General features: G+C 47.4%; 3 protein-coding genes across 10 annotated transcripts in view; 1 reads left to right on the top strand and 2 right to left on the bottom strand.

The window, feature by feature from the left end:
* Nucleotides 1-2,559, top strand: part of phc2b (polyhomeotic homolog 2b (Drosophila)) — a 33,799-nt gene extending 31,240 nt beyond the window's left edge. Inside the window, exons 15-16 of the mRNA XM_061219909.1 lie at nt 233-491; nt 875-2,559. Coding sequence (XP_061075893.1) covers nt 233-491; nt 875-1,029 — 414 coding nt within the window. The 3' untranslated portion in view covers nt 1,030-2,559. The remainder of the gene's footprint in view (nt 1-232; nt 492-874) is intronic.
* kif17 (kinesin family member 17) lies at nt 2,342-21,180 on the bottom strand. The gene is made up of 14 exons (XM_061219829.1): nt 20,938-21,180; nt 20,391-20,537; nt 19,531-19,632; nt 17,474-17,663; nt 15,997-16,449; nt 15,348-15,451; nt 14,168-14,318; nt 12,576-12,673; nt 10,787-10,887; nt 8,863-9,091; nt 8,412-8,670; nt 6,002-6,078; nt 5,508-5,625; nt 2,342-4,597 (listed from the first exon to the last, which is right to left on the bottom strand). The coding sequence occupies exons 1-14, from the start codon at nt 21,166-21,168 to the stop codon at nt 4,410-4,412; spliced, it is 2,448 nt and encodes an 815-aa protein (XP_061075813.1). The 5' UTR covers nt 21,169-21,180; the 3' UTR covers nt 2,342-4,409.
* Nucleotides 21,181-22,236: 1,056 nt separating this feature from the next.
* Nucleotides 22,237-24,000, bottom strand: part of sh2d5 (SH2 domain containing 5) — a 15,548-nt gene continuing 13,784 nt past the window's right edge. For all 8 annotated transcript variants that reach the window (XM_061219245.1, XM_061219243.1, XM_061219249.1 and 5 more), the window contains 3 exons: nt 23,745-23,856; nt 23,419-23,575; nt 22,237-23,210 (listed from right to left, as the gene is read on the bottom strand). In XM_061219245.1, coding sequence (XP_061075229.1) covers nt 23,004-23,210; nt 23,419-23,575; nt 23,745-23,856 — 476 coding nt within the window. In that variant the 3' untranslated portion in view covers nt 22,237-23,003. The remainder of the gene's footprint in view (nt 23,211-23,418; nt 23,576-23,744; nt 23,857-24,000) is intronic.

The raw sequence follows: 24,000 nt of genomic DNA, 5'->3' as shown, positions 1-24,000 counted from the left end.
GGGTGTAGGGTACAGGGTGTAGGGTACAGGGTACAGGGTGTAGGGTACAGGGTGTAGGGTACAGGGTGTAGGATGTAGGGTGTAGGATGTACAGGGTGTAGGATGTAGGGTGTAGGATGTACAGGGTGTAGGGTACAGGGTGTAGGATGTACAGGGTGTAGGGTACAGGGTGTAGGATGTACAGGGTGTAGGGTACAGGGTGTAGGTCTGACTGGTCTCTGGTTTGTTGCAGAAGCGTGCCGCTCCTCCGCAGGCGATGGGGGGGCCGGTGTCCCACCCCAGCCAGGGCGAGTCCAGCCCCTGCTCGGACATCTCCAGCTTCGAAGGCCCCCCCTCCCCCCTGTCTGCAGCCAGTTCCCAGGCGCGGGGCCCCCCCGAACAGGAAGGGACCCCCACCAGGGAGCTTCCTGTCCTCACACATCACTTCCTGCCCAGTGACCCCCCCCAGTGGAGTGTGGAGGAGGTGCACCGTTTCATCCGCTCGCTGCCAGGTCAGTGCTGCCCCAGGGCCGAGTGCTGCTGCCCCAGGGCCGAGTGCATTAGGCTCTGTGCTCTCTGTGAAGGTTTATTAATGCTCGTCTGTCTAAGGATGGATTACAGTCCTTTATAGGTAGCCATGATGATGAAATGGAAATTAGGATAAATACAGGATAAATTCCGCAGACATTGTATTGTTTCACACAGACAGTGGTCACTGTGTGGAATAGCTTGCCAGGACATGTAGTGAAGGCAGACACTCTGGGGATTTTGAAGACCAGGCTTGATATGGTGCTAGGTACCATCTAGGTTTTAGGTAAACTAAGCAGTATGTACCTGGAGTGGCAGGAGAAGGCGAGTTATGTTGTTGATCACTGACCCGCCCTTTGGACGGCAGGTTGCCAGGAGATCGCGGAGGAGTTCCGCTCGCAGGAGATCGACGGACAGGCCCTGCTGCTCCTCAAGGAGGACCACCTCATGAGCACCATGAACATCAAGCTGGGCCCTGCCCTCAAGATCTACGCCCACATTGGCCTGCTCAAAGACTCCTAACCCTAACCACGCCGACACTCCTAACCACACCCACATCAGCCTGCTGAGAGACTCCTAACCCTAGCCACGCCCACATGGTAGATGGTTGGCATTTATATAGCGCCTTTATCCAAAGCGCTGTACAGTTGATGCTTCTCATTCACCCATCATGCACACTCGCACACCAATGGTGATTGGCTGCCATGCAAGGCACCAACCAGCTCATCAGAAGCATTGGGGGTTGGGTGTCTTGCTCAGGGACACTTCAACACACCCAGGGCGGGATCGAACCGGCAACCCTCCACCTGCCAGACGACTGCTCTTTCCGCCTGAGCCAATGAGACGACCGCTCTTACCGCCTGAGCCAATGTTGCCCCACATCAACCTGCTCAAAGGCTGGCCTCCTAGCCAAAACCTGTGGGTTGAGTGAGACCGTGTGTGTTGTGGATTCCACTGTTCTTGGCCTGATCTGACTAGGCTGGTAAAACCTGTTCTGAGTGGCAGACCCCAGACTTCCTCCGAACCCCAGGGCTGCAGTCTAGTTGCGCTCTCGTTCAGATGTAGCCGTGGAGAAGTTCAGTAAACGGCACAGGGCAGGTCTACGCTCAGCGCAGCGTCTAAAGGCACCCCATCGTCATCACTCCACTCAGCTCCACAGCCGTGAGCATTGCCCTTCCATACAAATAAGCAATATCGTCTCATTTACGTGCTCTAAATGACACAGCTGACGGTTTTACAGGCAGGTCCGCATTATTGAGCCGCTTATTCTTTTGCTACCAAACCGGTTACCTGATTTCATCCGTCCTCTTGCATGAAACGGGCTGACAAAGGCTTCCGATGTTTTGGCCCACCTCCCTTAATAGCAGAGAGAAGTAGATGTAGATTTGGTGTGGGGACCTGCTTTGGGAATCCCAGCTGGAGAATATCCTATTGCATGTTTTTTTGTTTTTTTTCTCCCAACTTGTGCTGAAATCTTTAATTGTATTCATGCTGTATGCAGCTCAAAGGCCCAACGTGCTTAATAACGGTACTTACTGCGGCTACCCATTATTCTTTAAATCAACTATATAATTTATTTTGCCTAACATTTCCCCCCAAACCACTCCTCTCCAAAGATGCAGTTATCCTAATCTGAGGGTTGGAGAGTCACTGTGTGGTGGTGGAGGTTAGGGTTAGGGTTATCAGGGATAGTAGGGATAATGGGGGTAATAGAGGCTCAGCAGAGGAATTGAGACCAAACTACATTCACACCACAACTTTCTCATGTCAACACTTTCTAGTTGCTACAGAATATTCAATAAGAGCAAATGGCATAATTTTTAAAAATGCATTTAATAAAACTGCTGGTAACGACTACGGTCACATTCTCTGCAGACACGCCGTGTGTTTGGGTCTGTTCTGTGCTGTGTGTTTGTCTGGTGAGGAATGTTACTTGTGCTCAAAAGTTTTTTTTCTTTTTTAAAAGGATAATGCTTTGTCAAATGTTTGTATTTATGAGGCAGATTGTTTTGTATTAGTTTTTTTTACTTGGGAAAAATCATTTAAAAGAAATTACATTGGTTTGTCTTTCTTGGGAGGGGGGGTGTTAACTACTGTACCACATTATAAATCACCATTTATTATGCCATCATAATAGTAATAATAAACTACACTCACTGAGCACTTTATTAGGTAGACCAGCTTGTTAATGAAAATATTTAATCAGCCAATCATATGGCAGCAACTAAATGCATAAAAACATGCAGACATGGTGAAGAGGTTCAGCTGTTTTTCAGACCAAATGTGACTGACTGGAATGATTGTTGGTGCCAGACAGGGTTGTTTGAGTATCTCAGAAACTGCTGATTTCCTGGTATTTTCACTCCGTAAACAGTCTCTAGAGTTTGCAGAGAATGGTGTGAAAAAGCAAAAAACATCCAGTGATCAACAGTTCTGCGGGCAGAAATGCATTGCTAATGAGAGATCAGAAGAGAAGGGCCAGACTGGTCAAAGCCCACAGGAAGGTGACGCTAATGTAAGTAACTGCACATTACAGCAGTGGTGTGCAGAAGGGCATCTCTGAACAAACAATGTGTCAAACCTCTAAGTGGATAGGCTACAGCAGCTGAAGACCAATAAGTCTAAAAAAATAAGTCATACCTAATAAAGTGCTCACTGAGTGTATATTGACAGCTATTCCACATTAAAGGCACACTTTGCAGGATTTACTTGCAGGTTTAACAGAATATGCAACTCCACATGGCCTTCCATCCCCCTGGGCCATTGCCAAGGCGGACTCTGAAAAACGAGTTGTGCCTGCTGATGTTTCTTCTTCGCTGGGCTTCAGAGTGGCCTGCTGTCAATGAATGTTCCACTGAAACCTGACCAGAACCCCCGCAAACTGAACAGTGCCTCTCCCAGGGACACACTCCCAGAGACATCTCAGAAGAAGAAATGCAGGCAAAGGCGCGCAAATTTGGCCAAGGCCTCGTAGATGAGTGGAGCATGGTTATTTTAAGGCCAAAGTCGTGCAGAGTGACTACCACATTCCCTGAAAACAAGGTTGTACTTTCTTTGGTATTAAAGTCTGTTGCTCAGTTACAGTAATTTAGTTACAGGCCTTGATTACCACCTCCAGGGTAAGGTGATCAATAAATCTTTACATTCACATCACTTGCATGCCGTTGACACAAAGCCAGCCTATCTGCTACATTAGTATGTCTTTCTCTGACCAGGAGTAACCGTCAGCCTTCCACATTGAGCCGACACCCTCTATCAGTCTGGGAGAGTTCAGAGTGCATCTCCAAGGCCTTACTGCCAGGCTGCATTTCACTCACCAGGTGATCCACACAGGCGTTACACCAGAGGAACAATGGAGTCAAAAATATTTAGGAACTGCATGTTACAAAAGGCAGCTTCAACAAAACCACTTCAAGAAACTGCACTTGCATGATGCAGAGGGACTGCTGGTCCAGCCATGAGTATGCAGTGTGAGGCCTGTTCTACATGACTGCAGTATGCAGTGTGCATCCTATGAGTGCAGTATGCAGTGTGCATCCTATGAGTGCAGTATGCAGTGTGAGCCCTGGTCTCCTGGTCAAGTCACCCTTATTCTACTTAAGTGTCTCATCATCTCGGCTCCTTTTCCTGGCAGACCCCAGGGTCCCGACCCAGTCACGAGTCACGGTCAGGAAGGTGATGTAATCATACCGGTCGGTCCCAAGCTGGCTGAACAGTCTTCAATTTTCAATCCTACGAGATGTCGCTCAGTTTCCATCCTACGAGATGTCGCTCAGTTTCCATCCTACGAGATGTCGCTCAGTTTCCATCCTACGAGATGTCGCTCAGTTTCCATCCTACGAGATGTTGCTCAGTTTCCATCCTACGAGATGTTGCTCAGTTTCCATCCTACGAGATGTCGCTCAGTTTCCATCGTACGAGATGTTGCTGCGGCTCTTCTTGCGCTTGACTTTGGCGTTGGTGGCGGGCATGCCCAGGGACTCCAGGCGGAAGGGCCGGGGCAGGAGGGACTCTGTGGAGGTTGGGGGGAAGCTGGAGGTGCTAGAGGTCTGGAGGGGAGGGGGTGTGCTGAGGGCAGCAGGGTGGGGCACTGTAGGCAGGGGAGTCACAGATATTAGACATTAAAACAACAAGTCAAGTATTTTCAATTCCAAGTCTCTATCAAGGCTATCCAGTAGGAACATAAGTAAATGAGACAGCAATACAGTAGGTGAACACTGTAATCAGGGGAGCACTGTGATCAGGGGAGCACTGTAATCTAAGGGGGGTACTGTAATCTAAGGGGGGTACTGTAATCAGGGGAGCACTGTAATCAGGGGAGCACTGTGATCAGGGGAGTACTGTCAACAGGGGAGTACTGTAAATCAGAGGACATTATAACCTGGCCTTTACAGTACAGGTTGGGCTGTAACCTGACAGTTCAGTGACCTGAACCCTCTCCAGTGTGCAGGGCAGGGTGAATACCACATCCATGAAGCAAAAGGTGTCTGAGCAGCACTTGTACTTAGCCTGGTTTTACATCATATTCTCCAGCAGGTTAGCTAGCATTTAAATGACCAGTTACGAGTGCAATTCATGTTTAAATCATTAATGGTAACTGTTAGCTATCAGGCGAAGAGTGTAGCCGTTTCCAATCAGAAGCTCTGGCACATCAACAGAGTGGCTCCTGAGAGTGTCAGCCATGGATGTTCACTGCTTCTCTCCGATTGGATGACCGGGAGACCTATGGCAGGGTGTGGGTGCTGCAGCTCCAGGAGGTTTCAGCCATAGACACATATACATATGTAGTGTGATTTAATATTTATACATATACATATGTAGTGTGATTTAATATATATACATATATGTCTATGGTCTATGGCAGCCTGAAGCGAGGTTCTTCAGTGTTAACCCGCTGTATTCATGCATCGTGTGTGAAGACTGTAAACTGCCTCCGCTGCTCTGCTCTGAAGAGCTGCGTTTCCGGTAAACCGAGTGTGGTGATTGGCTTCTGCTCTTACCCAGACTCCTCTTGGGCTCAGCTGTGAGCAGCTGATTGGCTCTTTTTGATTTGAAGTAGTTGCTGGCGATGTGCTCGCTCTCGCTCCGGTTGAGCATCTCTTTATACCGGTCCTCTTCCTGCGGGGAGTACAGGTGTGGGTCACACCTGGGTCAAATACCTCACTGTTTTAGATTCAAATTCCTGTCAACGCTTTACTGAGCTTGCCTGGTGTATTGGAACCTATGGAATACTATCAAAAGGTGCAAACCCCACCTTCTGGTCCTCTTGGTTGGCTCAATTGCCCCAGGCAAGATCAATTGAGCACAGAAAAGTATTTGAATCCAGGAAAAATCACGTATTTGACACAGCTCTGGTGTGGAATACAAACGGGGGACACTAGTGTTGATACAATGATTTTTGGGACTGAAAATAAGGAGCAAAGTAGATATTCTGGCTCAGGATATTAATGAAGGGTTCATTTAAGGGTGAGGGTTAGTGTATGAAAGTACAGACCAGGGGGTCCAGGCCGTCGGGCACCGAGCCTCGGGAGGAGGGAAGCCCAGGCTGGGCACTCCCGACAGGGGGCACTGCTGCAGGAGAGAGGGTCAGGGGTCAGGGGTCAAGGGTTATGCTAAGGTTATGCAAAGGTCACGCTGAAACAAACACAAGCCATGGGGTCCTGCTTTGTTCTGAGACAGCACCCAGACACACACCTAAAACACACCCAGACACACCTAGTCACACCCAGACACACCTAGTCACACCCAGACACACCTAATCACACCCAGACACACCTAATCACACCCAGACACACCTAAAACACACCCAACCTAATCACACCCAGACACATCTAAAACACACCCGGACACACCTAAAACACACCCAGACAAACCTAATCACATCCAGACACACCAGACACACCTAAACACACCCAGACACACCTAATCACACCCAGACACACCTAAAACACACCCAGACACACCTAGTCACACCCAGACACATCTAATCACACCCAGACACACCTAATCACACCCAGACACACCTAAAACACACCCAGACACACCTAAAACACACCCAGACAAACCTAATCACATCCAGACACACCAGACACACCTAAACACACCCAGACACACCTAATCACACCCAGACACACCTAAAACACACCCAGACACACCTAATCACGCCCAGACACACCTAAAACACAACCAGACACACCTAAAACACACCCAGACACACCTAAAACACACCCAGACACATCCAGACACACCTAATCACATCCAGACAGACCTAAAACACACCCAACCTAATCACACCCAGACACATCTAAAACACACCCAGACAAACCTAATCACACCCAGACACACCTACAACACACACAGACACACCTAATCACACCCAGACACACCAGACACACCTAAATATTTACATTTTAGTCATTTGGCAGACGCTTTTAATCCAAAGCGACTTACAAGTGCATAGGTTCTTCCACAAGTCAAAGCATCACATCGATAACTAGGAAAATACATAGGAAGTGCTGTTAAACATATAGTCATCATAAGTGCAATTTTTTATTTTTTATTTATTTTTTTGGGGGGGGGGGGGGGTTAGATAAGAGGGATAGGGATATCAGAAAGGGGGACGGGGGAAATCAGGAGGGAGGACTAAGGTAGAGTTTGAAAAGGTGTGTTTTTAGCCTGCGTCGAAATAGTGGGAGGGATTCTGCTGTCCTGACAATGGTAGGCAAGTTAGTTGGCTAGGTAAGCAGTGTTTGGATAGTTTGGTCACTTTTGCTTTGTTTGTTTGTTTGTTTAAAAAAAGAAGAAAAAAAAAAATTCAAATAGGCCCTGGTCCTTATCTTTGTTGTACAGGTAGCACTGAAATTGTACTTCCCTCTAGGGTCTTTCAGCACACTTATCCCTGGTTATGGGTATGCACTTTGTTGTACGTCGCTCTGGATAAGAGCGTCTGCCAAATGCCATTAATGTAATGTAATGTAATGCAAGTCATTCCACCACTGAGGAACCAGAATGGAAAACAGGTGTGAACGTGCAGCTTGACCGCCAGGTGCTCGTAGTGAGGGAACCATAAGGCGACCAGAGCTGGCAGACCGGAGTGGTCTAGCTGGGGAGTAGGGAGTGATCAAGGATTGTAAACACACCCAGACACACCTAATCACACGCAGACACACCTAAAACACACCCAGACACATCTAATCACACCCAGACAGCACCCAGGCACACCCAGACAGCACCCAGACAGCACCCAGACAGCACCCAGACAGCACCCAGACAGCACCCAGACAGCACCCAGACACACCTAAACACATCTAAACACACGTCTACAGGCTCAGCCTTGACAGTGACACCCTCAGGGACGCTACAACACACCCAGAGCGGGATCGAACCGGCAACCCTCCGACAGCCAGACGACTGCACCCTCAAACCACAACACTGTTTATCCCTCCCCCTTCTCTGTGAAACCACCCAATGCCATTGGCTGTGGCAATTTGAACCAATTTTCAACCAATGAGCTTGAATTTAATGACTATAAACACAGGCAGAGGGTGAATTAACATGTCAGTGAGCCTTTTTCAATGATAGGAAGGGATTTACCTTGTAACAATGTTTTAACACAAAAACCTTACCTATTCTACCCTTAAGGCATCACTGCAAATAAACTGGGTTGAGCAGGTAACAGTTGAGGTGATAAACTAGCTGGAAAAGTAGAAAGTCCAGTGTACTGGCTGGATGGAGGTATGGCCCCAAAGCACTCAAACAGAAATCACACACACCACCTAAACACAGGTTCTGATGTCACTGTTCATTCAATAAAGAGGATCAGGTCTGCTCACCTGGGACAGGGCTGTTTTGCTCACCTGGGACAGGGCTGTTTTGCTCACCTGGGACAGGGCTGTTTTGCTCACCTGCGGGCAGGGCTGTTTTCTGCAGCGTGACCTCTGGCAGCCGCCAGGTGGCGCTGTCCTCGTCCCAGAGGGCCTCCTTGCGCACGCGCTCCATGCTGCTGTAGTTGCAGTCACGGCGGATCAGCGGCGCCACGCGGTCCACAATGCACTGCAGCAGCTGGGCCTCCCGCTCCAGCCGGCGGATAGAGGCCAGGTAGTCGTCCCTCTCCCGCTCAAACTCAGACTGCAGGTCACCGATCTCAATCCGCGCGGCCTTCAGCTGCACACACCACCATGGAGACACACTTTACTCTATTACAGGTTTTCCATTTTTCTGTCTGCATCAAATTGTAGGAAGCTGTTATAACTCAATTTCATTGTACTGGTAACAATGAAAATACATTGAATTCACTCTCTCACTCTCTCACTCTCTCACTCTCTCACTCTCTCACTCTCTCACTCTCTCACTCACTTTGCGCTGTGTGTTGTCCAGGGCGCGGCTCTTGGCCCGGACCTCCTCCTGGATGGAGTCGTAGACTTGGAGTAAGACGCTGTCGCTGTCCTCACTGCTGTCTGCCAGCGCCTCCATCAGCTGCTCCTTCCTCCGGTCGGCCAGAGTCTTTCTCTGCCTCCGCTTCTGCCGCAGCTCCTCGTTCCGAGCCTGTTCCCCCCCGACAAACTCCTTCTCCAACTGCTGCAGCCTGCACGCCGCACACATGCCATTACTAACCACGGCCACTAACCACGGTCACTAACCACGATCTCACTAACCACAGTCACTAACCACAGTCTCACTAAACACAGTCACTAACCACGATCTCACTAACCACAGTCACTAACCACGGCCACTATATGCGCTGTTTGTGTGTGTGTGTATGTGCTGTGTGTGTATGCGCTGTTTGGGTGTGTGTGTATGTGCTGTGTGTGTATGCGCTGTTTGGGTGTGTGTATGTGCTGTGTGTGTATGCGCTGTTTGGGTGTGTGTGTATGTGCTGTGTGTGTATGCGCTGTTTAGGTGTGTGTGTATGTGCTGTGTGTGTATGCGCTGTTTAGGTGTGTGTGTATGTGCTGTGTGTGTATGCGCTGTTTGGGTGTGTGTGTATGTGCTGTGTGTGTATGCGCTGTTTAGGTATGTGTGTATGTGCTGTGTGTGTATGCGCTGTTTAGGTGTGTGTGTATGTGCTGTGTGTATGTGCTGTTTAGGTGTGTGTGTATGCGCTGTGTGTATGCGCTGTTTAGATGTGTGTGTATGCGCTGTTTAGATGTGTGTGTATGCGCTGTGTGTATGCGCTGTTTAGATGTGTGTGTATGTGCTGTGTGTGTATGCGCTGTTTAGGTGTGAGTGTATGTGCTGTGTGTGTGTATGCGCTGTTTAGGTGTGTGTGTATGTGCTGTGTGTATGTGCTGTGTGTATGCGCTGTTTAGGTGTGTGTGTATGTGCTGTGTGTGTGCGCTGTTTAGGTGTGTGTGTATGTGCTGTGGGTGTGTATGCGCTGTTTGGGTATGTGTGTATGTGCTGTGTGTGTGTATGCGCTGTTTGGGTGTGTGTGTATGTGCTGTGTGTGTATGCGCTGTGTGTGTATGCGCTGTTTAGGTGTGTGTTTATGTGCTGTGTGTGTATGCGCTGTTTAGGTGTGTGTGTATGTGCTGTGTGTATGCGCTGTTTAGGTGTGTGTGTATGCGCTGTTTAGGTGTGTGTGTATGCGCTGTGTGTATGCGCTGTTTAGATGTGTGTGTATGTGCTGTGTGTGTATGCGCTGTTTAGGTGTGAGTGTATGTGCTGTGTGTGTGTATGCGCTGTTTAGGTGTGTGTATGTGCTGTGTGTATGCGCTGTTTAGATGTGTGTGTATGTGCTGTGTGTATGCGCTGTGTGTATGCGCTGTTTAGGTGTGTGTGTATGCGCTGTGTGTATGCGCTGTTTAGATGTGTGTGTATGTGCTGTGTGTGTATGCGCTGTTTAGGTGTGAGTGTATGTGCTGTGTGTGTGTATGCGCTGTTTAGGTGTGTGTATGTGCTGTGTGTATGCGCTGTTTAGGTGTGTGTGTGTATGTGCTGTGTGTGCGTATGCGCTGTTTGGGTGTGTGTGTATGTGCTGTGTGTATGCCCTGTTTAGGTGTGTGTGTATGTGCTGTGTGTATGCGCTGTTTAGGTGTGTGTGTATGTGCTGTGTGTGTATGCGCTGTTTAGGTGTGTGTGTATGTGCTGTGTGTGTATGCGCTGTTTGGGTGTGTGTGTATGCGCTGTTTGGGTGTGTGTGTATGTGCTGTGTGTATGTGCTGTTTAGGTGTGTGTGTATGTGCTGTGTGTGTATGCGCTGTTTGGGTGTGTGTGTATGTGCTGTGTGTGTATGTGCTGTTTGGGGGTGTGTGTATGTGCAAGGTCATGTTGTGTTTACCTCTCTAGAACCTGTTTCTGGTCCACTGGTCCTGGAGTAGCACAGGGAGGCTCCGACTCTTCTCCTCTGGTCACATGATTGATCCCCTGAGGCTGGTTCATCTGAATGAGCCAAAATCAGCCTCTGAGACCAGACCCCTGTCCATAACCCTATCCCTAACCCCTAACCCCAACCCCTATCCCCTATCCCATATCCCCTAACCCCTATCCCCCAAGTCTATCCCCTAACCCCTATCCCCTAAGTCTAACCCCTAACCCCTATCCCCTAACCTCTGCCTCAGGTCAAACCAGGCCGAAGCAGCCTGGCCGCTCTTCAGTGATGTATGATGAGCCCTCATTGTGTCACACAGCAACAGGGCAAACCAATAGCCACCAGTCACCATTTATGGCAGTTTCTGCTCACAAACCAGCACACAGGCCTGTCTCTGGGAGCGATAATCTCAGGATGTGCTGAACAAATGTTCACAGACCAACTTTGGTGGAAAAGCCATATACTGTAGTATCTTAAGAGAAATATGGTCAATTCGCCTTTCGCTAAGCCACACCCTAGAATGCAGACTGGCCAATCACAGCGCAGCCAAGAACAAGCTCCGACAGGGGTCCGACACTTTCATGACAGCGCTCCATTGACTCGAGTGCAGGCGTCTCAGATTTTCGTACTTTTCAACACTCGTTTTTGTGGACTATAAAATAGTTATGGTTAAACGTTGTGCCTGGGGCACTTGTAACACTGATACTCATTTCCCAGAGAGGTTGGAGGGGGGTGTGCGTTTTTTCCCCTTCCCCAAACCAAAATCAAACCCTGACAAGTGTCGCTTGTGGATTTACATTTACATTTACATTTTATTCATTTGGCAGACGCTTTTAATCCAAAGCGACTTACAAGTGCATAGGTTCTACCACAAGTCAAAGCATCACATCCAGAACTAGAAAAATACACCTGGACTGCTGTTCTAAACATATAGTCGTCATATAAGTGCAATATTTTTTTTTTTTTTTTTTTTTTGGGGGGGGGGGGGGGGGTTAGACAGGGATAGGGGTATCAGAAGGGGGGGGCGGGGTAAATCAGGAGGGGGGACTAAGGTAGAGTTTGAAGAGGTAAAACTTAGCGATAGCTATCACGTAAACACAGTCTGGATTCTATTTTTTGACAACATAAGACTAGCAGCTAGATGTTGACTTTGTTTTTCATGATCCATCCAAACACCTAATGTTAATATGTTACAGACAAGCTATTGATAAGCCCAATTATGTGGGCGGAGAACCCTGAGGAGCTAACCGAAATATCACCTTGTTAATTACAGCTAACGTTGCCTACTTATGGTTATGATACGCTAGCATACAAGGCTACTGGATGCAGTGTTATATGTGCTTAATAAAGACGATAATAGTGATTAGACCTACCCAGCTTTACATGAACAGTGTTGCTCCTTGGTATCAGTGCCAGCCTCTGTCTCGAACAGCAGGTTATGTGGCAATTCACTTTTAGATTGGGATCTATAGGCATTTGCCTCTATTTTGATCGCCTTACTATGTTCATTTTTGTTACCTGGATGTCCTGTATGTAGCCCTCAAAGGCATACTGTAACCCTTTCTGTCTACTCCTATCTGAAACTGCATTTGCTGCTTTGTAAAAGCACGACAGCAGTGCAGCTGGAAGAGCTGTCAAACACGCCATGTTGAAACTGAAAGTTTGTCGGACTTAGCAACAATAAGGGGGGGCGGGGCTTAGCGAAAGGTCAATTGTGGACATTTGTCAAATCTGATCGAACCCTTGTGTGCCCACGTACCTTTGCCAAGGCCTGCTCCACTCCCGTGACCTCCTGGGGGGGGGCTGTACCTGGGCGGGGCACCTCTTCTCCAGGTGGAGTCACACTGCTGGGAGCACCTGCCACAAACACACCTGTATCAGTACAGAGTACCTGCCACAAACACACCTGTATCAGCACAGAGCTGCATTAACACACCTGTATCAGCACAGAGCTGCATTAACACACCTGTATCAGCACAGAGCTACATTAACACACCTATATCAGTGCAGAGCTGCATAAACACACCTGTATCAGCACAGAGCTGCATTAACACACCTGTATCAGCACAGAGCTGCATTAACACACCTGTATCTGCACAGAGCTGCATTAACAGACCTGTATCAGCACAGAGCTGCATTAACACACCTGTATCAGCGCAGAGCTGCATTAACACACCTGTATCAGCACAGAGCTGCATTAACACACCTGTATCAGTGCAGAGCTGCATTAACACACCTGTATCAGTGCAGAGCTGCATTAACACACCTGTATCAGCACAGAGCTGCATTAACACACCTGTATCAGTGCAGAGCTGCATTAACACACCTGTATCAGCACAGAGCTGCATTAACACACCTGTATCAGTGCAGAGCTGCATGAACACACCTGTATCAGTGCAGAGCTGCATTAACACACCTGTATCAGCACAGAGCTGCATTAACACACCTGTATCAGTGCAGAGCTGCATTAACACACCTGTATCAGTGCAGAGCTGCATTAACACACCTGTATCAGCACAGAGCTGCATTAACACACCTGTATCAGCACAGAGCTGCATTAACACACCTGTATCAGTGCAGAGCTGCATTAACACACCTGTATCAGCACAGAGCTGCATTAACACACCTGTATCAGCACAGAGCTGCATTAACACACCTGTATCAGCTCAGAGCTGCATTAACACACCTGTATCACTGCAGAGCTGCATTAACACACCTGTATCAGCACAGAGCTGCATTAACACACCTGCATCAGCGCAGAGATGCATTAACACACCTGTATCAGCACAGAGCTGCATTAACACACCTGTATCAGTGCAGAGCTGCATTAACACACCTATATCAGTGCAGAGCTGCATTAACACACCTGTATCAGCACAGAGCTGCATAACACACCTGTATCACTGCAGAGCTGCATTAACACACCTGTATCAGCGCAGAGCTGCATTAACACACCTGTATCAGCACAGAGCTGCATTAACACACCTGTATCAGCACAGAGCTGCATTAACACACCTGTATCAGCGCAGAGCTGCATTAACACACCTGTATCAGCACAGAGCTGCATTAACACACCTGTATCAGCACAGAGCTGCATTAACACACCTGTATCACTGCAGAGCTGCATTAACACACCTGTATCAGCACAGAGCTGCATTAACACACCTGTATCAGCACAGAGCTGCATTAACACACCTGTATCAGCACAGAGCTGCATTAACACACCTGTATCAGTGCAGAGCTGCATTAACACACCTGTATCAGTGCAGAGCTGCATTAACACACCTGTATCAGTGCAGAGCTGCATTAACACACCTGTATCAGTGAACACACCGGGGCTTGGGGGGTTACCGGGTTGTTGGCTGGCTCTGGCCGTCTCCAGGCTGGACAGCTTGCTCTGGAAGGAGGTGCGCAGGGTCAGCATGTCCTCCTGCAGTCTGGCCTTGGACTGCTGCTCCGCATCGTACTCCGCCTGCAGCCGGGCCAGCCTGTCCTCATACTCCTGCAGGAGGGAGCAGTGAGCCGGGAGGAGGTGGGAATGAGCCAATGTCGCCCCATCTGCCCTGAGTCTACCCGAGTCATAGCTGGACTTTACACCAGGGAGCTGACTAATTGTGAGTTGTTCATTTAGAAACAGTTTACCATTTCAGGATGTCACATAGTAATGTGAGAGAACTAGCAAAACATTAGAGAGCTTATGGCTATTACTAACTTGATGCAACATCACTGTAGCTACTTCACAAAACCATTCAGTTATATCAGTTGCCATTTAAAATTTTTCAACACCGTGGATAAATCAGTATTTAAACATCGCAAAATCAGAATGGCTTCAGCTACTCATTAGATTAATGTGTGTGACCCCCCCCCTTCCCAAACACATTAATGTATGTGACCTATCTAATGTTATGTTAGCATACAGATATCACAGAACCTACTTTGGCTAGCCTGAGTGATATGACGGACAACTCTGCAGAGTTAGAGGACAGGATTTTGATGAAGAAATACAACCTTACAGTTTTACAGGATTTAGCGAGGAAGAATTGTGCGAGCAAGAAAGGCAGACAGCGGAGGAACACAGACAACTGAACAGAGTTTGGATCACTGCCAATAAAACCTGTTAACCCAAGCTACATCCGGCGATACTTAACTTCTTCTGCAGCAATAGAAGAAGATTAATTGGAAGTATCCACAGCCAAGGGGTCCAGAAGAGCAACTAAGTGATGAGTAAGTAAATATCGAGCAAACAAGCAGTATCAAAATATTGGTTGTCCTCCAAGGTGGACCGGCAACTACGATTATGAAGTAGCGAATAAGAAACCAAAGCCTCGTTTAAAACCTTGAATTTAACCAAGATAAAGAATGATCAAAACAGGACTCAGCTATCTGCCTAGCTTCTCTATTGTGATCAGAACTTATGCAACAATAGCACGTTGAAACAGTAGCCACCTTAACGGCCTGAGGTGCCAGCAAAAACGCATATGAGCTGAAATGCATACATATACCCACACCGGGAAAGTGAGACGTTTCACACCTGCTTTATCAGGTCCTTCTCAGCCTCCCTGTCTGCTGTGGTGGTGGACTGTGGATTTAGGCGAACACCAGGGGGTGCTGTGCTCATCTGACTGGCCAGCAAAGCTGTGGAGCAGGAATAGAGTTTACTGAAGCTCACGCCTCCATTACCCATACCCCTCCCAGCCACTTATCCTCTTAGCTAGGGGAGAGTTTAGCAGTTAACTTTTGGGTGGTTAGCTTAGCCTCAGGCGGGAGGTTAGTGGTTAGCTTAGCCTTGGGTGGGAGGTCAGTGGTTAGCTTAGCCTTGGGTGGGAGGTTGGCGGTTAGCTTAGCGGTTAACTTAGCCTTGGGTCAGGAGGTTGGCGGTTAGCTTAGCCTCGGGACGGGAGGTTAGTGGTTAGCGGTTAGCTTAGCCTCTGGGCGGGCAGTTAGCTTAGCCTCTGGGCAGGAGGTTAGCGGTTAGCTTAGCCTCAAGGCAGGAGGTTAGCGGTTAGCTTTGCCTCGGGGTGGGAGGTTAGCGGTTAGCTTAGCCTTGGGGCGGGAGGTTAGCAGTTAGCTTAGCCTCAGGGCGGGGGGTTAGCAGTTAGCTTAGCCTCTGGGCGGGGGGTTAGCAGTTAGCTTAGCCTCTGGGCGGAAGGTTAGCGGTTAGCTTAGTTGCGGGGACCCACAGGAGAGGGAGGCGCCGCCCAGCTGGCCGGAGATGAGGGCACGCAGCTGCTTGATCTCCTCCTGGTACTCCCGCAGCAGCGCGTCCTTGGGGTCCTCGTTGATGCGCGGCCGATTCTGGATGCTCTTGGCGCGGTTAGCGTAGCGCAGGGTGCTCAGCGTCTCCTCGTAGTTGTTGTCGGCGGGGGAAAGGCAGGCCACCATGAGGGTGCGGGTGTTCCCGCCCAGCGAGTCCTGCAGAAGGCGGGTGAGCTTGGAGTCGCGGTACGGGACGTGCTTGGACCGGCCGTCCACCAGGGCGGAGATGACGTTCCCCAGGGCGGACAGCGACAGGTTGATCTTGGTGGCCTCCCGCAGACGCTCGCCCGTCGCGCCCGTTTTGGACTGGCGCTCGCTGCCCGCCAGGTCCACCAGGTTCAGCTTCCCTGCGCGCAGGTGGTCCTCCCCATCCCCGTCTGCAGGGGGCGCCAGAGAGCAGCGCGTATACACACACATGCAACATAACAAACTGAACATTCTCACAGCTCAGCGTTGAACTATGATACGTAAGGAATGTACACGTGTGCATGTGTGTATGTGTATGACTGAATGTGTATGTATATATGCATGCATTTGATAAGGTAACACATGACAAGTCACTATCAAAATGAAGACAGTAGAAATTACAGGAGGAGTGGGTTTTGGCTAAGGACAGGAGGAGGAGGGCCTTATCTGAGCAGGGTTTTGTGGGAAGTCTCACACAGATCAATGCTGAGGTCCACTGCTCTCCCTCATTTACATAAATGACCTTGACAGAGACATTTAAAGTGCCTTAATAAAATTAGCAGATGATACAAAACTGGGAGGTTTAGCTCACGGTTTGGAATCTACTAAAGTAATCCAGGAAGACTTTAACAGAAGCCAGAAGTGGGTGGATTCCTGGCAAATGGAATTCATTACAACTGCATGAAAAGTACATTACAACATTCTTGTCATAATATTATGTTATGTGTATATGGACATGTGTATATGTACAAGTGTGTACATGTGTATGCACACATATACAGTATATGATATATGTGCTTGTGGATATACGTACACTCACTGAGCATCAGTACACCTACTGATTAATGCGATTATCTAATCACCCAATCGTGTGGCAGCAGTGCAATGCAGAAAATCATGCAGATATGGGTGAAAAGCTTCAGTTAATGCTCACATCAGAATGGGGAAAAAATGTGATCTCAGTGATTTTGACCGCGGCATGATTGTTGGTGCCAGACGGGCTAGTTTGAGTATTTGTATAACTGTTGAACTCCTGGGATTTTCACGCAGAACTGTCTCTAGAGTTTTACTCAGAATGGTGTGAAAAGCAAAAAACCATCCAGTGAGCGGCAGTTCCGTGGACGGAAACACCTTGTTGACGACAGAGATCAACGGACACTGGCCAGACTGGTCCAAGCTGACATGTGTCATGTATGTGTGCGTGTGTGAGCTGACCCGTGTTGCAGATCTCCAGGTGGATGGTGAAGATTGAGTGTGACCGGGAGGAGTCCTTGTTCATCAGGGTGTATCCCACAGAGCGGTTTTTCCATCCCTGCTCCATGATGCGCTCACACTCCCCCACGCTGTGCACCGTGTGCATGGACAGATCCCGCACGTACACACCCCTTTCAGGGTGCTCCTTCAGCTGGGACACACACACATTTCATACACTTCATCACTCTATACTTTTGAATATGCTTTCATCCATTGATTTTGACTCCAAAGCCTGCAAATTGTTTCATAACTATCTCTCTGTCCAATCTCAGCGTATAATACTCTTGAACAGATGGATCTAAAGGAGTTCCACAAGGGTCGATTTTGGTCTCGGTCTGGTTTACTATTTATATAAATTACATTTCGTCTTCGTGCGGAACATCTCTATGCTGATAACACAGTCTTTTATTCTAATGCCTAGTCAATAAGCCTGGCTATTTAACACCCGCGACTGGCTTTCAAAAATGTAGAGTGCATTCTTTAATCTAAAACTTAACTACATTTATGTTGTTTGTTGGATCAATGTAATTAATTGTCATTTGGCATGATGACAAACCTCCTTTTAAATCTCATGTTAAAGCAGTAACTCCAACACAGATTACATTACATTATTGGCATTTGGCAGATGCTCTTATCCAGAGCAACGTACAGTTGATTAGACAAAGCAGGAGACAATCCTCCCCTGGAGTAATGCAGGGTTAAGGACCTTGCTCAAGGGCCCAACGGCTGTGCGGATCTTATTGTGGCAACACCGGGATTAGAACCACCGACCTTGCGTGTCCCAGTCATTTACCTTAACCACTGCACTACAGGCCGCCCCAGGGTGATTACCTCACCCTCTCCCCCTCTCACATCATTATTTACACAGATTACCTCACCCTCTCACATCATTATTTACACAGATTACCTCACCCTCTCACATCATTATTTACACAGATTACCCCTCACATCATTATTTACACAGATTACCTCACCCTCTCACATCATTATTTACACAGATTACCTCACCCTCTCACATCATTATTTACACAGATTACCTCACCCTCTCATCATTATTTACACAGATTACCCCTCACCCTCTCACATCATTATTTACACAGATTACCCCTCACCCTCTCACATCATTATTTACACAGATTACCCCTCACCCTCTCACATCATTATTTACACAGATTACCCCTCACCCTCTCACATCATTATTTACACAGATTACCACTCACCCTTTCCCAGAAACGATTTGTAAACTGTATTTAAAAATGCTTGGTATGCCTTAACCCATCTGCCTCTCTAATGAACAGGCCTTCAGCTCATCCCTACTGCACCTGAACCTGCCCTCTCCTCTGTGCACTGCCAACACCAGAAATAAAGCTCTAGTGTCAGTGTGTTCTCCATAAGGATTCCTGTAAATAGAGTACCCGTTTTTCCCTGAAGAGTTGAATGTAAGCACGTTTTTCTCCCTGAAGAGATAGTTTAATGTCAGAGATCAGACTGGAATAACACCGCCCTCATTTCTCACTGATGATGGTGCTCATGGCAACAGCCTACGACTGAGTCCCTTTCCTTTGTTACCGGGGCAACAGCCATTGTGTGCCGCCTTGCACACTCCCCCATTCCATCTCAGAGGGTTGCTCAGGCAACGGGCCCTCGGGATGCCCCACAAAGGTTTAACAACTTGGCAGGAAATTCAGAAACACCGCTACAAAAGGCCTACAGATAACCCTGTTACTGAGACATCACAAACCTTCAGCTTCATTAGTCACGCATAACCCTCAGCCCTGTTACTGTGACATCACAAACCTTCAGCTTCATTAGTCACACATATAACCCTCAGCCCTGTTTCTGTGACATCACAAACCTTCAGCTTCATTAGTCACACATAACCCTCAGCCCTGTTTCTGTGACATCACAAACCTTCAGCTTCATTAGTCACACATATAACCCTCAGCCCTGTTTCTGTGACATCGCAAACCTTCAGCTTCATTAGTCACACATATAACCCTCAGCCCTGTCACTCGTACCTCTAATTTCTGCTTTGTCTCATTTCCCAGAAGGTCCCTGATCTCCTCGTTGTAGATCTCCAGGTAAGAAGCTCTCACAAGGAATTTGGTGTCTTCAGCACACTGGGTAAACAAAAGGGGTAAAAGTCAATGCAGGATTGTACTAACATCCAAAGACACAGAAATTCCAGCAGAGCATATGCTTTAAAATAACTACAGGAACCCGTTTCACCCCTGTGTGTGCTGGTTCTCTCTGTGAGTGCTGGGTTTTGTTCAAACCACAATTGCAATCCCAGAAATTTTACAAACACTTATTTTTTGTTTTGAGGAATTATTTTCCCTCTTAAGTCAAGTTGTCAAAAATAGCTATGCATGCCAGGAAGAATCAAATTCCCATTTTGATATTGTGCTAATTGCAAGTAATCACATAAAGGCAACTTATTTTTAACTGATCAAATTAAAGTCTGTGGTGAATCAATAGGCTCCTAATTTGTGAAATTGTAGACACCTGGCAGACAATACAGAATTGCATTGTGTTACATACATTTACCGTAAAGATACATTTAAGGTTATGAAATAAATTAAACGTGCTCAGCAACCTAATTAGGAGTCTATTGATTAGCCTCAATCTATCGTTTGATTAAAAAACCCTTTTGATGCAATCATTTGTAATATAGTACAATAAGCACAATACAAACATGGGAGTTTTTTTTTGCATGATATACATAGCGGTCTGGCAAAACGTGGTTTAAAAAGAAAAACAATCCTTCAACACGCTCATTCAATGCTCATTCATAACAAGCGAGCACGCAGAGATAGCCCCGGTTACACACAACTTTGTCTTCGCGTTGTTCCCCAAACATGCACCGCGAGTAGGCTACCTGGATGCTCTCAAAGATGTGCTCGAAGGCGCGCGGGATGATGCCTCTCTGCGCGGGCGGCTGCGCCACGCCCTGCATGGTGAAAGACTTGCCGCTGCCCGTCTGCCCGTACGCGAAGATCGTCCCGTTATAACCCTCTGTCACCCCCTGGTGGAAGAACAACGTAGGCTTTTCCCTCCCCATACTGACCACAAACAATGCGATATCAGTCCAGACCAATATTATTAGATTTCTATAATTAATCATCATAATGGACCAAATTGCATTGCATAACAAGACTGAATAATAGAACATTCGAGCAAGAACAATCTCCTTACTTTCTTACACTTTCTTACAACTTACTCCTGACGAGGTAGCTTATAAAATAGTTATTAGCAATATAATACTGGTAACACACCGAGAAGCTTTAGTATTGAAGTAAAGGATTCGGTTTCAGGGTAGAATTACCGGTATTCAATAACCGGTATTCAACAGCCCATTATCGCGGCAGTGCGGGCCTAGGATCCTCGGCTCTCGGGCCCGGACACAGAGAAACGGGGCGTGTTACCTCTACTAAAGGGTAGGCGATCTCGTTGTACATCTGCTCAGTGGACTGGTGGGTAAAGTAGGTTCCATCAAATGTGAATTGTTTGGGGGGCTCCTCTGTGGCTCCCGGCTTTTCAATAAAACATTGACATCGGCTTGGTTCAATAGATACCACTGTTTTACAGTTTAGCGCCTTTTCCCTGTCGTTCATTGGCCTACACCTGACTATCACCTTGACAGACTCTGAAGCCATGTTTGCTTCCGACTGGTTTGCAACGTTACCAATCAACTGTGTTAAATATCTGGCTAGTTTGCTAGCGGACTAACTTTGCTATGCGTTTGCCAACTAACATTTTAATCACATTTCACTGGTGTCATCAATCAGGAAATTCTAGAAACAATCTGCAATTTGCTGATTACAGGGTAGCTGCCTATCTTTAAACCAAATGCAAACGACATTCTGAAATCATCCAGCTTCCATGCTAAATATCATCACTATCTAGCTAGTTACTATATAGATTGATAGCTAGTACCACGTCGTTTAAACACCACGTAAAGACATCAAAACCACATCGGCATCCTCCTGGTATGGCAACTGCTGACAGGTACCGAAAGTAATTTGTGGTCCAATAAATAAAAGCAGCCTTTGCTCCTGTTATAAAACCGCTGAACAAACACCATAACCAGATACGCGTCTCCGCGCTGCAGCAGGCGGACGGGGTTCTCGAGCCTCGGCGTTCTATGTTGCTAGGCGACTGCAAACTTCTACAACAACGTCATCGAACTCAAGGGAACGTCAGCAAAGTTGCGCCGTCTAGAAATGCAACAATTCTAATCCTGGCGGTATTCACTGGCATACAGCTTCGTGGTATAACAAACTGCCTGACAAGGAAAGTAAAAAGTAAAGATTACTTACTAATGGCAACGAATATCTTTGGTTAAACAGCAATTTTATATGTTGGCTAAATAAAAGAACGCAGGCAGCATCGCAAAGGGGCTGTCTGCCTGTTGCGAGTGATAGGCAGATACTATATTCCAATTTGAGAAATCTTTTTACGAATGTTAACATTCAAAACCACACTCACTCACACAAAAAAAACAAAAACAAACAAAAACCCGTGGGCATAGATAAGCCGGTATATTAAGGTTTTTATTATTTTAATATTATGGGCATCAAACCAGGTGAGACTGCTTGGAAATAGGGATGCCCTTTTGTGATAAAAGGTGAGGGGGGATTAAATGCAAACGTGTGGACTTGCCAGACCCTTGAGCTGGAAAGGAGTGATGGCAGTATTATAAAGAAAGCAGACACAGACACGCACAAATTAAATAAAATGTATAGAACAGCAGGTACAGGTACACGGACTATAACACAGGTACACTGGCTATAACACAGATACACTGACTCCACACCATGCCTTCTGTTCTACACAAGTGTTTATTGTCTGTAACTGCTCATAAGGTTTCTATCTGGATTTTAAAAAAGAATAAAAACATTTAAAATGCATCGGGTTATACATCACATCCTCAAATACATCATGATCATTTAAAAACAGATTCCAAAAACACAAATGTACAGCCCTGTAATAGACACAATGCTGTATGCATATGCATGTAGAACCTGAAAGGGGAGTTAATCTCTCCTCCTGCCTGTACCCTGATTCACTCCCAAAATCAGCCCAGTTCAGGAACGGGACGCTGAGCTCCAGGAACAGAGAGCAGACCCAGAAGATGAAACTCTTGTTTTGATGTTATAAAAATAAGAATTAAAAAAATAATTGAAGATTTGTCAGTCTCTGATTAAAAAAATTAAACGAAGAAAACATTCAGAATACAGTATACTATAGTACCATAACAAAAGCAATCTTCAGAAGGTTCATCCAAAATATAGTTCTGCTTTTTAACAAATCATGTGCAAATACGTAGAAGTTGCTTTCTCAGGTGTCATTGCTAGGGATTAAGCAGGTAGGTTTTAATCAAAACATTTACCCAAAAAATATAAAAGCCAAATGCTATAAAAATACAGCTGACTCAGCATTACATGCATTTAAGCGCTACAATAAACGGATTGCTAACGAGGCCAGAGGTTTAAACCCAGTCTTCTCTCCTGCTGCTTTTTGACGTGTGTCTATTAGAACCTTTCAGTAGGCCACAAGCCAGGGACTTTCCTGCCGTTTCCTCCCACTCATAGCAGTGGTTGGCCCGGGCACAGCTCAGCGGGACCTCCAGCTCCCCCTGGCTCTCAGTGTAGTGCTCTATTATCGAAGCAATGCTGTCGAACTCTGTCTGGCAGTTCTGACAAGAGGACAAAATAAATAAAAATAAAAATGATTTGCCATGTAATACGTAAATACATACAGGAGTATTGAAAGGGCATCAGTAACAACAGAATTATTATTATAGATCAGGACAGTAATACTCCCTGCACCAGAGAATGTGCCACTGCCGTTCTCACCCACCCCTCCCTACCTGAGCCACTGTTCTCAGGCACTTCAGGCTGTACCTGGAGCAGGTGTGTTCCCCTGGCGGTGGTGGTGATGGTGTAGGTGTGGAGGCCGGAGGGGCAGCGGATGAGGAGGGAGGCAGGCGAATCTGTCCCAGAATGCATCAGCAGGAACGCTCCCAGCACATCCTCCTCCAGCAGGGCCGCACTGCTGTCACTGGGGAGACAGGAAGTGACATCACAGCCTCAGCTGCATCATGCTCTAAACCGCAGGCTCATTCACCTCCCCCCCCTTTAATGTGACTTCAGCTGAACTCCAGTACAGCAGGGAATGCAGTGGTGACCTCAGCACCCCCTCACCTGCAGAGCCCCACCCAGGACCTCACCTGCAGAGCCCCACCCAGGACCACACCAGCTGCGCCAGCGCCTCCTCCGTCTCTGCCAGGCTGAGCGCCCGCGGGGTCGGCATGGCAACCAGCGGCCAGGCCTGCACCCTTCCTGCTCCGGCACAGAGACCCTGTCAGTTATTCACACACTCCACACACACACTCCACACACACAGTGCAGGGTGTTAATAATATGAGAGGACATTTCCCTGAGGACTGAGGATCTCCTGCTCTGTGACCCACTCAGACAGAACAT

The sequence above is a fragment of the Conger conger genome, chromosome 14, assembly GCF_963514075.1.
Source record: "Conger conger chromosome 14, fConCon1.1, whole genome shotgun sequence".
Lineage (NCBI taxonomy): Eukaryota > Metazoa > Chordata > Actinopteri > Anguilliformes > Congridae > Conger > Conger conger.
This window is presented reverse-complemented; position numbering and strand designations above follow the sequence as displayed.